This window comes from Periplaneta americana, chromosome 2, assembly GCF_040183065.1.
Source record: "Periplaneta americana isolate PAMFEO1 chromosome 2, P.americana_PAMFEO1_priV1, whole genome shotgun sequence".
In the NCBI taxonomy this organism is placed as follows: Eukaryota; Metazoa; Arthropoda; class Insecta; order Blattodea; family Blattidae; genus Periplaneta; species Periplaneta americana.
The window spans coordinates 112132177-112149011 of NC_091118.1; the positions used below are offsets into that span (position 1 = coordinate 112132177).

The window sequence follows — 16835 nt, forward strand, 5'->3', positions numbered from 1 at the left end:
TGGGGTAGGTTGGTCAGTTCCTTTCCCACTCCATAGGATACATTGCTGACTAGTAACATATTACACTAATCAAACTTCAGATGAATGTATAATGAAAATGTAAAAAGGATGTTTGCTATTACGAATTGGCAGGCTACATAACAGACAGATGAAAGAAACATTCTATCAACATTGTTAGTACAGCCTACACATTCAGTGCATGAGGCACAGCAGCTGCTTTGTGTTTCAACAAACGATAAGGAAAAGTATGTCTGTTCCTTAACTCTTTATAGATATCAGGAACATTAGACTGTTTCTCTCAAGAAGAGAAACTAACAATTTTTATAAAATGAGTCAAAATACCCGAGGTGAAAAACAAAGTAGCCTACTCAAATTCCCAACATTTTTTTTATTATTTATTCTTGCTTGAATATAGCAGTGTGTTAAGTATGATGAGTTCCTTATAAGTTTTACAACTAAATTCGCCCTGTATCCCACTTTTATTTATTCAGCTTATGTTAACTATACTTTGGTGGGAGTCGTGGTTGTGTTATACTTTATGTATTTATTACGATATATAACTTGTGAGCTCACTTGCCACTTCTTGAAATGAGCCAGACACCTGTGAATCTTGGGATGTCCTGTTGAATGAATGCTGCATAACAATGACACTTGGCTGAATGAGATCTTCATATGTCATTCCACTCTGCTCAAAGACATCTGCCTTTGCACCTGAAAATTAATCAAAACCTCAACTAAGAATTTTTATCATTTCATTAACTAGTTAGAATTTGACAGGTATTATGCCAATCAACTTATGCAAGTTTATATTTGCCTCTGAGTTATTTGTTTAATCACTGTACAGTGGGTGTAAAAATAGACCAAATATTATATCCAAGTACTGTACAAAAGGTAAGACCAGTTCTATTGTATTAAAGAGCATTCTTACAAATTCGAAAGTAGTGGTGGTGATGATAGTAGTAGTATAGTAAAACTTCATTTATACGTTATTATGGAGTCTGAAGAAAAAAACGTAAAGTGAGAAAAACGTATAACTGAAATGACATTTAATTACATCAGAAATAACATTAATAATTAACAACATGTGATTATTTTACAGAAAAGAAAAAGTCAGTTAAAAATACACTTTCTCTTTCGTCCACTCATTGAGTTCAAAAACCAATAAGCAACCTTCTCGTCATATAGGGTTGAGTCTATTGTCAAAATATTTTCAGTTTGGAGGGGTGTTAGGATAGTTGTATTCAATGCTTTAGACTGAATTCTCATTCTTTAGAATGTTTAATTTCTGCCCTCTGCACATACTTCTTTTCCCTCTTTGAATTGATTCTTCCAATGGAGCATAATCAGTTTACTGAAGCTAGCACGTGCGGAGACAAGAATGGACAGCTTCGAATTTCCGGGAATTTCAAAATCAGTCACATCTTAACAATGAACACATATTTTACCGTATTTACATGATTATAATAAGCACTTTTTTTTTGATAAAATGTCGTCTTGAAAACTCACTCAACATTCAGCCTCGAACAAATTAAAATTAACGCTTTATTTATGTTACGAGATGTGATGGGAAACAACTGACAGAAAGTTCGTGTTTTCTCGTCTTTTGCGCACTTTTCATTCGTGATTTCTTGTCCATTTTTGACAACAATCACTGATAAGAATAATATTTTTAATTATTAGAATGACTTAATAAAATATTTTATGAATACAACTCCTAACAACTGCGAATCTTTAATTAAACCAAAAGAATTTACCAGTAACTAATGACGAAAGAGTAACATGACATTAGTCAGTGTTCTGGCAACAACCTAGACCTGTTGACCAGAATTTTTAGTTCAATATTGCAAATGAGGATGAATATGATTTATAGCTAGAGTTAAGGGAGTGCCTTTATAACCTGTCTTGATAATATAATTTTAATCTTGAGTGGTTTTTAGCACAGGTGAGTATTATATTAGCCAGTTTTTTTTCTGGATTTTAGGATAAAAAAAATTGGTGTGTATTATATTCGATGGCGTAAATACAGTATTTTCACGTTCTTACATTTTCACGGAAAATTTCTAATGCTGAGTTCTTGGCAATAAAGCCATTAATTCTCCTGCTTTCCAATATTTATCACACACAGACAAACATGCATAAAGATATTGCTTCATCACTCTCCAATATCTTTATGCATGATGTCAAGAGAAGTATATCCCAGAGGGAAAACAATTCTCAATTTGGATCTCCAGGCAGGGATTACTTCTTCCGGCCTCAAGCAGAATAAAGACAGTGACAAATTCGAAAGTGCTCACACTTCATTATAATATATTCAGCACACTATAGGCACAACACGATATGTTTTATTTAACAATGCTCACAACTGCAGAGGTTATATCAGCATCACTGGATGTGCCAGAATTTTGTCCCGCAGGAGTTCTTTTACATGCCAGTAAATCTACTGACATGAGCCTGTCGCATTTAAGCACAATTAAATGCCATCGACCTGGCCCAGGATCAAACCCGCAATCTTAGGCATAGAAGGCCAGCACTACACCAGCTCGCCAACCAGGTCAACTAGGCACAACAGAATTGCTCCTTTAACATACTCATGTGTTTTGGTACCAAGACACATACCCAACAAACATGCCCAGCACTTCTATATACAATACATTAAAAATGTTTTCTATAAATTAAACATTTTTATAAATATAGCTTGCAAGGGTTTATTCCACAATATCTCTTATTTAAGAAAATAAACCAAGGAAAAAATTGTCAGTCATGAAACTGGAACATACTTCATTGTATTTTTGACACAATAACTGAGAAAGTCACTACTTTTTTTATAGCTGCATCACATGAAATGTCCATGTCCACTTATCATACCCCCCTTTGTGTTCGCAAATTCACGTGCATCCCACCATTGGATAAATCTCCACTTCAGCTGAAAAGGCCACTACTGTTCATGCTGCTATCTGGACCTAAGAGATGCTCTATTAAAATGAATGTAACAACAGTGAATTGTTACTTTCATATTTAAACAAATTAAGAAATAAATGGTGACATTCAAATTCAATTTGCTCTCTTGTTATATATTTCACAGTAATATATTACATGAACAAAATGCTATTTTAGGTGAAGTTATATTCAAGTAGGAGGGTGATGGTGAAATTTCTGTTTTCTACAATTTTTAAAATAGAGAATTCATATTTTGTACACTTCATTCCCTTGCTGTAAGTATTCTTGCATACAAGTCATTATGATCAGATGAATGGTTTTTGAGTTATTCAAATTTAAAAAAAAATGCATATTTTCACAATCTATCTCCTCTTACAAAATTCAAGTTTCATGCATGACTTTTTTATGGCTTCTCTGAAATGGTTAGAAATTAACTAAGTATCCAGAATTTTAAAATTTCCATCTATAGATGGCCAGATTTTTTTTAAAAGAATATGCAACTTCAAAATTAAAATTTTTAGTGTCCATTAAATATGTTTCATTTTTTAATATCAAAAATATTTTGTTTATCAAAGAAATGATACTGTGTTTTGTTAACCATTATGGAACAATAGTAAAAATGTCATATTCCTAGCATCAAAATTGTAAAAATCTTTACACTTTCAACATGACGAAAAAGTATGAGAAAACAGCTTATAAAGTTTGCATGGAATTCAAATTCCAGCATGCAGCCATTTAAATATGGCGTAATTTTTATGCTTCCAAGCACTGCAGAGCTCTGAAACGTGCTCAATATATAAATACAAGATTGCTGATTCATTTTTCACCAAAAACCGAAATGCAAATTTTGATTGAAAATGACCAAAATTTTACAAGTTTCTCCCCTTAATTTTTTATAACAATCTTTCAAAAATCTTCCTATCAACAAATTCACAACAATCCCTTACATACACAGATGTTAAATACTGCAAATATGGGAACTAGTTCTGTTCATCACACAAACACATATACACTGTCACACTTAATCACTCTCTATCTGTTCCCCTCTCTTCAAATCTCCTTTCCTGTCTTCTTTTTCTACGCCTCCACACAGCTTGTACATATGTTGCATGTACGTGTGTGTATGCTTGCCACATTGACCAAAGAGTAGGATAAAAAACTATTTAATATTATATGACAATTTGAGGTAAATCCATAAAATACGCCAACTTTTGGTCTCTCCTCACTTTGCCTATTCCTGTGTCCTTCAAACATCAATCCTCGTAAGTATCTGAGAGGATATTGATTGGCATCACTGCCAATAGAAAAGATCATCCAACAGAACTGTCATAATTAAGGATTCTTCATTTCTGCCTTGATTGCCGACTAGGAAGATTCTATAACACTAGATTTACAGATGACTAGTCAATCCCTAATATTTTCTCTTAGAAGATTTGACAAACTGTAGGTAGACTTGCTGTACAATATGCCTGCAAATTCAATGTTGCTGACACCAATTTCATTCTATAGCCTATGTATTGATGTACTCTACGAATTGCAGCAGACTGAGTAACACTCCACTCATATCTCCTTCTCTCTCTTCCTCCCTCTTTCCTAAGGACTAGAACTCGAGATAATCAAGTAGTGTTTTAGTTAAATTTGTTAAGCTATAACATACTGTATATAGACGGACTGTAGCCTAGGTCAAATTCAATCGTTTCTTTATAAGAGATCCTGGGGATTATCTTAAAAAAAAATATTCACAATTTTTTTGAAACATCACTATTTTTTTCTATTGTTTACTTTTATATAATGAGCCATCCTGATCGCTTTAATGGTTACCATGTTGGTTGTTGAATCAGAGGTTTACAGGTTCAACCTGGCGATGGATTGAATGTGATAAAATCCTTAGCATGGCTTCTTTCAAGAAGGAAATATAGCTCTGGGTCCTGTGTTGCAGATTTCCCCATGTATTTTGGGTCCTTATCACCATGGCACAGTGCGTCCTCAGGTTGCAGATAGAAAAGACGACTTCCAGATATGGAAGGTAACTGCGAATATATTAAATAAGCAGTCGCAGACAGCCAATGAGGGATGGTCCTCCAGCAAAGAATAAAGTTATGAGATTTGGTACTTGGAATGTTACAAGTCTATATAGAACAGAAGGGGTAACATCAGTAGTAAATAATGTGCTTAGGAAAATATCTGAGGCTAAGAGGGATGAAGTTACAGGAGAATGGAGAAAGTTACACAATGCAGAACTGCACGCATTGTATTCTTCACCTGACATAATTAGGAACATTAAATCCAGACGTTTGAGATGGGCAGGGCATGTAGCATGTATGGTCAAATCTAGAAATGCATAGAGTATTAGTTGGGAGCCCGGAGATAAAAAGACCTTTGGAGAGGCCGAGATGTAGATGGGAAGATAATATTACAATGGATTTGAGGGAGGTGGGATATGATTGTAGAGACTGGATTAATCTTGTTCAGGATAGGGATCGATGACGGGCTTATGTAAGGGCGGCAATGAACCTCCAGATTCTTTAAAAGCTGTAAGTAAGTTGTAGATTTACAGCATATAAAAGAACTCTGTTCCTGCGAGAAGGCTCCAGACAAAATTCGTTGGTCATTTCTTTCTCTTTCATATCACCACTACCATCACTAACACTAACTACAATACATATACAAGACACAGAAAAAGAATTTGAAAAATATAGTATTGCAATGTGATAATTTCTACGATCTCTTTCTGGATTTTACAAATGCTGTGGAAAAGATACAATAAACAGAAAATGTACAAGTCGGTTTTAAGCCTGACAAAAGTTTCTAGGACTTTAAATGATAAGTAACTATATGAGTATGAACATTATTAATGTAGCAGTTTTATGTTGGAAAGTGTTTTTGCAATAGAACAAATAATGAAGATTAGAATAAATTCTTCACTTCACAGTGTAATCTGAACCTTTATGCAAGGGCTGGGTACCAAGAGCAATTTCTACTGCCTCAGTGCCCAGCCCTGCTTTACGCAGTCTCACAAGATTACATGCTCTTCTCTAAAGTATAAGATAAACAAACAGCAATCATTTGGAAATAATGTTATACTGTCTAATCTACAAGAAATACTTTCGGTAATGATGACAGTAAAGTTGAAACATGATACCTACAAGAGTTTATGATACAGAACACACCTGGTCTAAAGTACAAGGGTCACTAAAATTTCTCATGTTTTAATCTTAATTTTACCGAATTTCAGTAGGCAAAACAAATTTACCTGCAGCTGTCACCATACACGAGTAAGCATTAAACTGGTGAGGAGAAGAAAACACAAATTGTTTTCCAGCAAACAGTGTGCGCCTCTTTTCGTTGACATCGAAGGACACTTCATGCATATTGAGAGTTGTCTCAGCCAGAGGAGGGATGAAGTCCTTGTAGTTTGGGATAGCCTGCTTGGTGGACACAGCTTCTACATAGCTCTTCCAGTACTGAGGAGTCACAATGGGTTTTCCATGTGCTAGGGCACACACAACCTGAATCACATTGGCATATATAAGGCATATCCTTCAAGGAGTATACTGTTTATCTAAAAAACATCGTAAAATTCAGATTAGTGTAACCAGGAACATGAAAAAAATATAAATGCAAAACATAATCTACCAGTAATGTACCAGTGTCTTATTGAAAATGAGGGAGTAATAAAACTGATTCAATTATTCTCTTTTTAAGTATATTTTTCTGAATTCCCCTTTATTGTGTTATCAGTAGGGACCGGATTTGTAGGTTTTTACCTATTTTTTTCCCTGCTTCTGAACTTCTAATTTCTTCAATACTTTTCCGAATCATGATCGTAGAATTCGTATATATGTTAATTCTGTTGAACCTAAAAAACCTAAATCATTGTTGATAAGCGTTATCCTTTATTTACTACATCATATATCGATTTTTTTTTTATTTTGAGAGAAATATAAATACAGTTCTAGAGAGAGAGGAAAGAACACTCTCGATGTGTAGACTGCTTCAATCCCTAAGGCAAAATCTGTACTTAGCAGTGACAACATCTATGACTCCCTTGCTTCCCCCAAGGCACATTTCAGTGACCTTCCAAAATATATTGAGTAATTGGAATCTTCGTCGCTACAACTGAAAGATGCAATTGGTGTCACTGACTTGCTTCTACAGAAACAAGTACTAGGACCCATGGTGAAGCTGTCACATTAAAACTGAAGAAAGTATTGCAGAGGAATCCAGGGTTTGAAAAAATGAAAAATGTGTGCTCCATTCTCCAGGAGGAAATCTTCAATTGTCAGTTACCGTGGGTACCTGCTGCAGTGACAGCGATGAAATTTGCACATAAGACATCATGTGCTGTCAAAAGAACATTTTCGTCCTTAAATGTGTTTTGAGACACAATATAAGATACTTCTCAGTCGAGAATCTTGAAAAGTATATGGTGATATATTGCAACCAGGAACAGTACCAGTAAGTAATGTTGTTTTGTTTGTTTGTTACTTTTTAAAATAATTCTTGATCAAGTCTGAACAAATGTAATTCAAAAGTTGTGTGTGTATTGTATCTTTTATATATTGAAAATTGAAATAATTATTTATTTATTTAATCTGGTAGAGATAAGGCCATCAGGCCTTCCATGGTCTTCTCTTCCCCTCTATCAGGGGATTACTGGGAATCAGTATACAGTCAAAGTGATATGAACAGTAAATTCAAAGAGTTTCATAAAACATTTCTAAATATTTTTGAATCCAGTTTTCCTATAAAGTATAAAAATGAAACAATATGTAACAATAGATGGATTACACAAGGCATTAAAATCTCATGCAAAACCAAGAGATCATTATACATACAGAGCAGAAATAGTAATGATACAAACTTAAAACAACACTATAAAAATTAATCAAAAATATTACACAAAGTAATTCAAAAAGCTAAAGAATTACACTATAATACAACAATACAAAACTCTGATAATAAAATCAAAACAACTTGGAACATAATTAAAAAAGAAAGTGGACGATCAAAAAGTAAAGTAACAAACTATAGGCCTACCCTTATATCTAACAATACAAAAACGTCAGACCCAAATGAAATTGCAAACATATTTAACAAATATTTTCTTACAATAACTGATAACCTCAACATCCCCCAAGATAATGTTACTAACAGTTTAGATTCTTTAACGCAATATTTTCCGACAAAATTCCCAAATATTCAAATATTTCCAACAAACAAACAAGAAATAATTGCAATTATTAAAAATCTAAAGTCAAAAAACTCCTCAGGGTATGATGAAATAACAAGCAAAATATTAAAAGCGAGTTCACATATTATAGCTGGGCCATTAAGTTATTTATGTAACTATTCAATGTTCAATGGTATATTTCCCGAGAGATTAACATATTCAGTGGTTATTCCTATCTTCAAAAAGGAAGAAACAACGTCTCCAGAAAATTACAGACCCATATCACTTCTACCAGTCTTCTCCAAAATCTTTGAAAAAGTAGTGTATAAAAGATTATATCATCATCTAGATAGATACAACATTTTAGTCCCAGAACAATTTGGATTTAGGAAAAATAAAGGCACAGAAAATGCAACATTTAGTTTAACTGACAACATTCTGGTGGTAGTTAATAAAAAATTACAAGTTGGAGGGATTTTCTGTGATTTATCCAAAGCATTTGACTGTATAAATCATAAAATGCTGCTAGATAAATTAGATTATTATGGAATTAAAGGTGTTGCACACCAATGTTTCACTCATATCTCATAGATAGGAAACAGAAAGTTGAAATCGATACAACTATGAAATCTGCATCGACATGGGGAACTATTAATAATGGAATTCCTCAAGGATCAATATTAGGTCTCCTACTTTTTTCTAGTGTTTATAAATTATCTTGCCCCCCCCCCCCTAATAAAAGATGTAGGTCATCCCATATTATTTGCAGATGACACAAGTATAGTAATTACAGCCAATAACTCCAACACATTCCAATCTTCAACAGAGGAAATTCTCTCCAAAATATGTGACTGGTTCTCAGTCAATAAATTAGTATTAAATTGTAACAAAACTAATATAATTCAATTTAAATCCTGTCCAAATTCAACCTCGCAAATTTCTAGCGCAATAATTAATAATAGATCCCTATTAGAAACAACAACAACCAAATTTCTTGGCTTAAAAATCGATAATGTGTTAAATTGGAAAAATCATATTAAAGGAATTACCCCCAAACTAAATTCAGCTTGTTTTGCTATTAGAACTATGCAAAAGATATATCAATACCTTAAAAACAATATACTTTGCATACTTCCACTCGGTAATGAGTTTTGGAATAATATTCTGGGGAAATGCCACAGATAGTAACAATATATTTCTATTACAAAAAAGAGTAATTAGAATAATAGTAGGTGCCAAAGCTAGGGAATCGTGTAGGACTATTTTAAAAAACTACAAATAATTCCCATGGCTTGGCAGTATATCTTTTCATTAATAATCTTCCTCGTATGTGATCGTGAAAACTTTGTAACTAATTCAACAGTTCATAGCATAAATACACGTCAAAAAAATGACTTTCATACTCCATCGGCAAGTCTATCATGCTATCAAAAAGGAGTGCATTATATGGCAGTAAAAATTTGTAATAGCCTCCCCATCAATATAAAAAATGAAACTCAAAACATAAAATTATTTAGGGCCAAATTAAAGAAGTACCTAATTTCTCACACCTTCTATTCTGTAGGTGAATTCATGACATTCAATAACACTTCGTGAAATTGATACTAAAACTTTGTGTTGTACTAGTAGACTGTATTGTAAATCTCGTCTGTATATATTTCATCTAGACTGTGACTATAAATTAAGATTTTATAATAGTATTATGTTTTTTGACTTGTTCCATATTCTAGTTGTAAACATGCATGAATACCATGGAATGTTAATAAATACAATACAATATAACTATAATATTAAGAATGCAATAACAATTTTAATTACAATTAATATTAAATTTACAACTACAATAAAAATCAAAGTACTGAAAGATTAACTGATTAATATAGGCTAGACAGTTTATTGTAGAAGTTAAGAAGAAAGAAAATTTCTTTCATTAATTAAGTAAAAATTAAACCTACTCTACACAGTAAGAAAATGCTTAGTAAGTTTGTTTTTGAACATGCTAAATTCCGACAGTCTCTGGTATCATTGATAGGGTATTCCACAAGCGCGATAGCGAGATTGTGTATGATGATGAATACGATGATGTCTTATGGGTTCATGTTGCCTTAATAAATATAATTTATTTTTTAAGGATAACTGTAAGGATACATTTTTAACGATCGGGCAGTTTTTGCAACCCCTTTCACAGGTTGGACGTAAAACTTAAAAAAAACTTATTTCACCTTTTCCAAAAACCTAAAATAGTCTTTATAAAAACCTAAAATCCGGTCCCTAGTTATAAGTGAACACTTACTGTTCAATAGTGAACTTAATTTTAATTTATACTAATAATAAATCTGTAGCCGAAATTTTTCTGGTAATTATCGATTTTCCAAAAATAATTGGTCCTAACATATACAATTAACCACCCTGAAACCGAAAATCGCTTTTTTTTTAATTTTTGTTTGTCTGTCTGTCTGTATGTTTGTTACATTTTCACGCGATAATGGCTGAACAGATTTCGATGAAAATTGGAATATAAATTAAGTTCGTTGCAACTTAGATTTTAGGCTATATGGCATTCAAAATACATTATTTAAAAGGGGGGTTATAAGGGGGCCTGAATTAAATAAATCGAAATATCTCGCTTATTATTGATTTTTGTGAAAAATGTTACATAACAAAAGTTTCTTTAAAAATAATTTCCGATAAGTTTTATTCCTTGAAAAATTTTGATAGGACTGATATTTAATGAGATAAATGAGTTTTAAAATTAAAATAACTGCCATCTAAGGCCGTGTAATGAATTAAAAAACAAATGACTTTGTCTATAAGGGGCCTTGGACAGCAACAATCGAAAGCTATGAAAGATAGCCTACAGATAATGTTTCTGTGTTTGTATGAAGTAATATCAGAAGCTAAATTAACCGATTTGTATAATTAATTATTAATTCACCATTGGAAAGTGTAGTTTCTCTAGATGGACATAATACTATAATGTTATTACAGTAACTTCTAAGTGAATCGAGGACAGGTAAGATTAAAATAGCTTCTTATGCACAGAAAACTTGATAGGCTATTCTGTACATTCGTTTCTTGTATTTCCTAAAATAATTTTTATGACCAAATGAGTGGTCTCTGGATCAAAATGATCGCATTTTAATTATGCAAATACAATTTAAATTAAGTAATATAATAAACGCGAATGTTCCCTGGAACAAATGTCCTATTTTAATTATGTAATTACTTTATATTTATTTCTAACGGGTGCAGCAGAGCGCACGGGTACGGCTAGTAGAAAATATATCTGTAGTACTCGGGAAAAGTGGCACAAGTCAAAAATATTAATTTTACATTAGAAGGAAAAAAAACTGTCTTCACACTGGTTTACGTCGTTTTGATTTTCTTCTGTATGAATTATTGTAATGGGAGAAATACTTGTCTCTTTTCCCAAGCGAGCAGGTGTTCCATAATTTGTCAATAAATTATTAAAAAGTGTTTGTGGAAACTGACTTATGTCACTTTTCCCAAATACTGCAGATATAACAAACACAGTTGCTATGAAAAGAGAATACAGGTTTGTGGAGTCAATGATTGAAAACAAAGTAAAGATAATTTCCTTGCATGACTATCTATTCTCTGACACGTCACAAACGTTCAATTCAGTGGATCAACAATGGAAACACACTTTATCATTTCTCTGCTGTACTATGCTGTTTTTCACATATTTCTTAATGCATGTAAAACAACAGGGTATCAGAAGTCACCACAAATATGCAAAGAATTTATCTCACTGCAACTTAACATGTATTTTCGAACAAGTTGCTGTATGTCTACTGTGAAAATGGCTATAATCTAATGTACAAATCATATGAAAGTTCACTGTTATGTTAAAAATAGAACAGTAACAATGCATTTGGCAGCCAGCCTATTATAAAAACACTTTTCAGTGAATTACATGGAAAAGATGTTAGAAATAATGAAGTCCTGGAAAGTCAACACAAAACTTCAAAAATATTAAGAACTGCAACCACTTTCACTGTGACATTATTCGTAAATGCATGAAATTCAAGAGAATAATATTTTAGTGGAAATCTCAGAAAAATGTTCTGTATGATACGATATTTTCCTTTTAACTGAAAGGAAAATAGTATGAACTGTACATATTTATGTAAAAATTTAGATGCATTCACATTTTAATACTGTTTTAAGGGGAGCTAAGCAATAGTGAAGGATTCAGATATTGCTCGATTTTATATTTTAAAAAATTCTATGACATTTTCTGAATGAAATGATACAGGTATAATTTGAAGACACAACAGAAATATATTTATTGTATTCCTGTTACTTGCTTTTATTGGTATGACAATCATAAACCACTTTACTTAATCAAAGTTTCAAAACTATTTGACGCAAAGATCTCATGTTTTTCATTTTGGAGCTGGAACTTCATTTTGTAAGTTAGCTGTATTGCACAAGTAGAATCAGTAATAGCAATACAGCAATAATAGTAGTATAACACCACTCTGCACGATTCAAATGAAAAAACATGCAAATGTTCAGTCTTTTGACTTATTTTAATGTGAAATACTAAAATAGTTATTTTACAATTACCGGGTAAGGTGGGGTTACTTGAGACATCGGGGATATTTGAGCCAAATGGGACATATATATTTTCAAAGTTGTTAGCCCTGATTATATTCTCGATTTTCATTTGTTTTTTAATTTGGCGGCATTTTAAAAGGTTGAGGAAATGGTTTTCTGGTTAATATTCAATTTCCACGTGCTTTCTGAAGTGTTTTCTTGAAACTTTGATTTGGTGCACAAAAAAGTGCAGAACTGTAAGTAAAATAACTTTCAGTTAAAAATGAAATATAATATTAATATAGTGTTTCATTGACTCCTACAAAAAACATATACCTTGAGAAACTTTCATTGCTCTAGTGTTGAATTTATAACTAAACAGTAGTGTGAAGTATAGTGTTCAATATCCTAATATGAATAGTCATTATTTTTAAATTATAAGTGTATTTTTTCTACTGATTTTGAGTTTTTTTTAAACAGATTACGTTAGCAATAAAATTTAAGCTGTAAATTATATATTATGTCATTAGGTACAAATTAATGTAGGATATTAATGATACAAGATAAGATACAAACATTATACTATAAAAAGGGACGAAATGTAGAATAGAGAATGTGGAGAAAACAATCTTACTGGCCACATAAAATAAAATTAATTGTATGTGAATTGTTCATTGTCTTCATAATGCTGATAATATGTGTTTAGAAATATAAAGATATGACGATAAGTTAACTATCATAGGCTTGCACAACCACCATGGGATCCCAACGTAGAAACAAGACTATATGTAAGACTCATGAATCTTGCGAAACTGAATTGGATTGTGGAGGCTGCAATATATAGTGGATCAGATTATGATCTAACGACTAATTTTGGATTACAGGATTCTGTAAATTAAGAAACGTAATATTAAAGCTAAATATAATCAATTTTGAAAGGAAAAGTATATACTGGAAATGATAGAAATGTGGATATATGTAAGACTTACAAATGTCGTAAATCTTGCGAAGTTGAATTAGGTCGTGACGGCAGCAATATATAGCAGATCTATTTATGATCTTGCGACCAATTTTACGGGATTTTGTAAGTTAAGAGATGTAAATGTTAAGGTATATATATATGTACACCCACAAAACGCAAAAAATGATGAAAAATTATAATTTTCAAAATATAACTATTTTAATAGAGAATTTTCTCCCCTTTAATTTTATATAAGAATTTTCGATTTATGCCTTATGGTTTTTCAGATAACCCCCATTTTCCAAAATGCTGCGTCATCAGCCACAGTCACTTAGGCTACTTTTGGAGTGCATTACTTTTGGAGTGATCTTCGTAGCAGTCAATCCCCTCGTCCAGCATTGCTTGTAAAATAAACTTCTTTCTAGTCCCGAAATAGATGCATTGATATCTGGGCATGATCATTAGATTCAAAAAACTTTTTTACATAATGAAGTAATTTATAATCTTTTACTGTTAGTCATAAAACTGTAAATTTGTGTGTCAGTGATATTGTACGTCATTTTAATAAGAGTCCAAAAGTAGAAATTACAATTCTGATGAGGATGGGCATAAACCCAGGGTCAAACACCATCACAGGATTTGTTGCATCAATGGAAATAGGGCCAAAAAAAAAACATTCAACACCTGAAGGAGGTATTTGAGAGGCAGAAAGAAGCTGAAACTGGACCGACATGAAGCTGCTTAAAGCTAAATGTAATAATTTTGAAAAAGATAGTCCTATACACTGAAAGTGATGAAAAAACTTACATGAAGAGAAGCATGAGTGGTGCCGGTATGTATCGGTAGACGGAGGTATGAAGACTGAGAAGCAAAGTACGGAAGTGAAACAGCTGGGCTATGGTGTAATGTTCCACATAGGAATTATTTTTTGCGTATTGATATAATAAAGAGGATTATTCGAATTCATTAAATTTTCATTGAGAATTTGTTTGTCTTTTTGTAGAAATTTGTTTTGTAGAATTCTTCAGCTGTATTTATGGAATAATTATTATTTATGAGTATATTGAATTTTAAAATTAAGAGTGTGTCATTGATATTACCAAAGTTGTGTCCAGTATCTATAAGATGTTTGGCGTAACTTGATTTTTTGTGGTTATATTTGAAATTAGTGATATGTTCTCTGTATCTGATTTTAAAGTTTCTTTTGGTTTGACCAATATATGTTTAATTACAAGAAATACACTGAATAGCATATATACCGTTATTATGTAATTGAGGACCGTTTTTGCAAAACTTGCTAACTGCAAAATTTGCAAAATTGAGATTTTGATGGATTCGTTAACATAAGGCAGGCCTCTACATGATGTTCAAAGCGTCTTAGTAAAATTGGGTTATTTCTCTTCATTGTAGTGTGTCAAAGTGTGATAGTTTTTTCAAAACTTTCGTACTGCTATAAGTGAGAGATACAGCAAAACTTGCTTACTTAGTGTTTTGTCTCTCCTGTAAAATTTAGTTTTTTCGGTTAGCAAGTTTTGCAAAAACAGTCCTCAATTTATGTGCACAGTCAAATTTGATTTTATTGTATTATTCAATTTATTATTAGTCTTATGTCCTATGTGAAAAAAAAAAATGTAATTTATTAGAAATGAATTTATTGTAAGTAAGAGAACCATATACTTTTATTTCTTCAAAGTGCTCTTGGATTTTAATTTAGCAATGTTTTCTTTTCTATATATCAATTTTTTAATATCTGATCTATTATATCAGTTTTCAGTACCAATTTCCAAAATTTTTTTTGGTTTCTTTTTATATTTGTATTTGCTGAAGGGAATATTTATCCTTCTGTCTATTCAGTAATGAAAAACGCTGATTTTATGTTTAGCTGGATGTGCAGATTTGAAAGGTATTCAATGATTAGTGTGTCCTGGTTTCCTATATATGTTATATGCTATATTTTTTTATTGTTTTGCTTAGTGATTCTGATATCGAGGTAATTAATAAAATTGTTTTTTTCTATTTCCGTAGTGAATATGAAGTCATTATGTAATTTATTGAAAGTATTGGTGATATCATTATTTGGGCTATTGTGACTGTATATGATTATAGTATCGTCAACATATTAGTTGTATAGAATAATATTGTGATCTAATTTGATTTGTTTAACTGTTTCATCTTCAATTTTTTTGTAGAAAAATTTCAGCAAGGAGGCCTAAAAGAGGTTACCCATAGCTACCCCTTTATTTTGTTTATAAAATGTATCATTAAATACAAAGTAATTTTGTTTTGTTATAATGTTAAGTAATTTGATGACTTGTTCTACTTCTTCTGTTGGTCTATGAATACACTAGTCTGCGATGAAATTACTGCCTACAAAGTTTGAATGTTTTTAGGGTATTTTTAGCATGCTGAAGTCAAATTCCAAGCCAGAAAATTCCTATCACGTACCATGTTTTTGTTATTTTAATTTTCTTATAATATATTACGACAATTTATAGCGTAATTATTTAGACTATAATACTTTAACAATTGTAGTTTTAGTGTGTTAAGATATGAAAACCAAATGTATTCAACATATTTTTAAGAAGTTTATATTGAAAATCAAGGATAACAGACGTTTCTTAGCAGATAGAGGGTGCAAGTGTATACTCTTGGCTCCACAAGTAAAGAACCCTGGCCTCACACCACTTCTGCACAGATGACAGTGATTGACAGGCCAGTTAGGGGAAGCTGTTGCCACGTTTGCTCTTGGCTGGACTCTTTAAATGTATTTTCTTTTGCAACTGGTTGGATTCTTTAAAAAAATGGAAAATTCACAACACAGCATTCTCAGCGGTCTCCTGGCAGTATCTTTGTCCACAGTTTCACTAATTGGGGGGGCGTGTCAGTCAGATTTATGGCTTCCTAAACCCAACCCTGCAACGAAGGTTCTTTACTTGCGAAACCAAGAGTAAGAAAGTTAGGGTGAAATAACGTGCAGTCTTGCCATTATCTTTATTTGTGGGAGATAGAAATGTCAGCCATACCTTGGTGAGAGACTCAACTCAACTCGCCTAGTTCCTCTTACATTTCAATAGTCTGTGTATCATCTGGAAACGAAACGAAATCAGTTTTTGAAGCTTTATTGTGGAGTAGAAAGTTGAGAGTTTTTAGTTCAGTAAGAAAGTATTTACCATGTTGCATCGAGAATGTATAAATAATCCA

General features: G+C 32.2%; 1 protein-coding gene across 3 annotated transcripts in view; it reads right to left on the reverse strand.

Annotated features, from left to right (window-relative positions):
- Positions 1 to 16835, reverse strand: part of nbs (nibrin) — a 102267-nt gene that overhangs the window by 18328 nt on the left and 67104 nt on the right. For all 3 annotated transcript variants that reach the window (XM_069818293.1, XM_069818291.1, XM_069818292.1), the window contains exons 5-6: positions 6191 to 6446; positions 574 to 711 (exon numbers count right to left, since the gene is read on the reverse strand). In XM_069818293.1, the coding sequence (XP_069674394.1) occupies positions 574 to 711; positions 6191 to 6446 (394 nt within the window). The remainder of the gene's footprint in view (positions 1 to 573; positions 712 to 6190; positions 6447 to 16835) is intronic.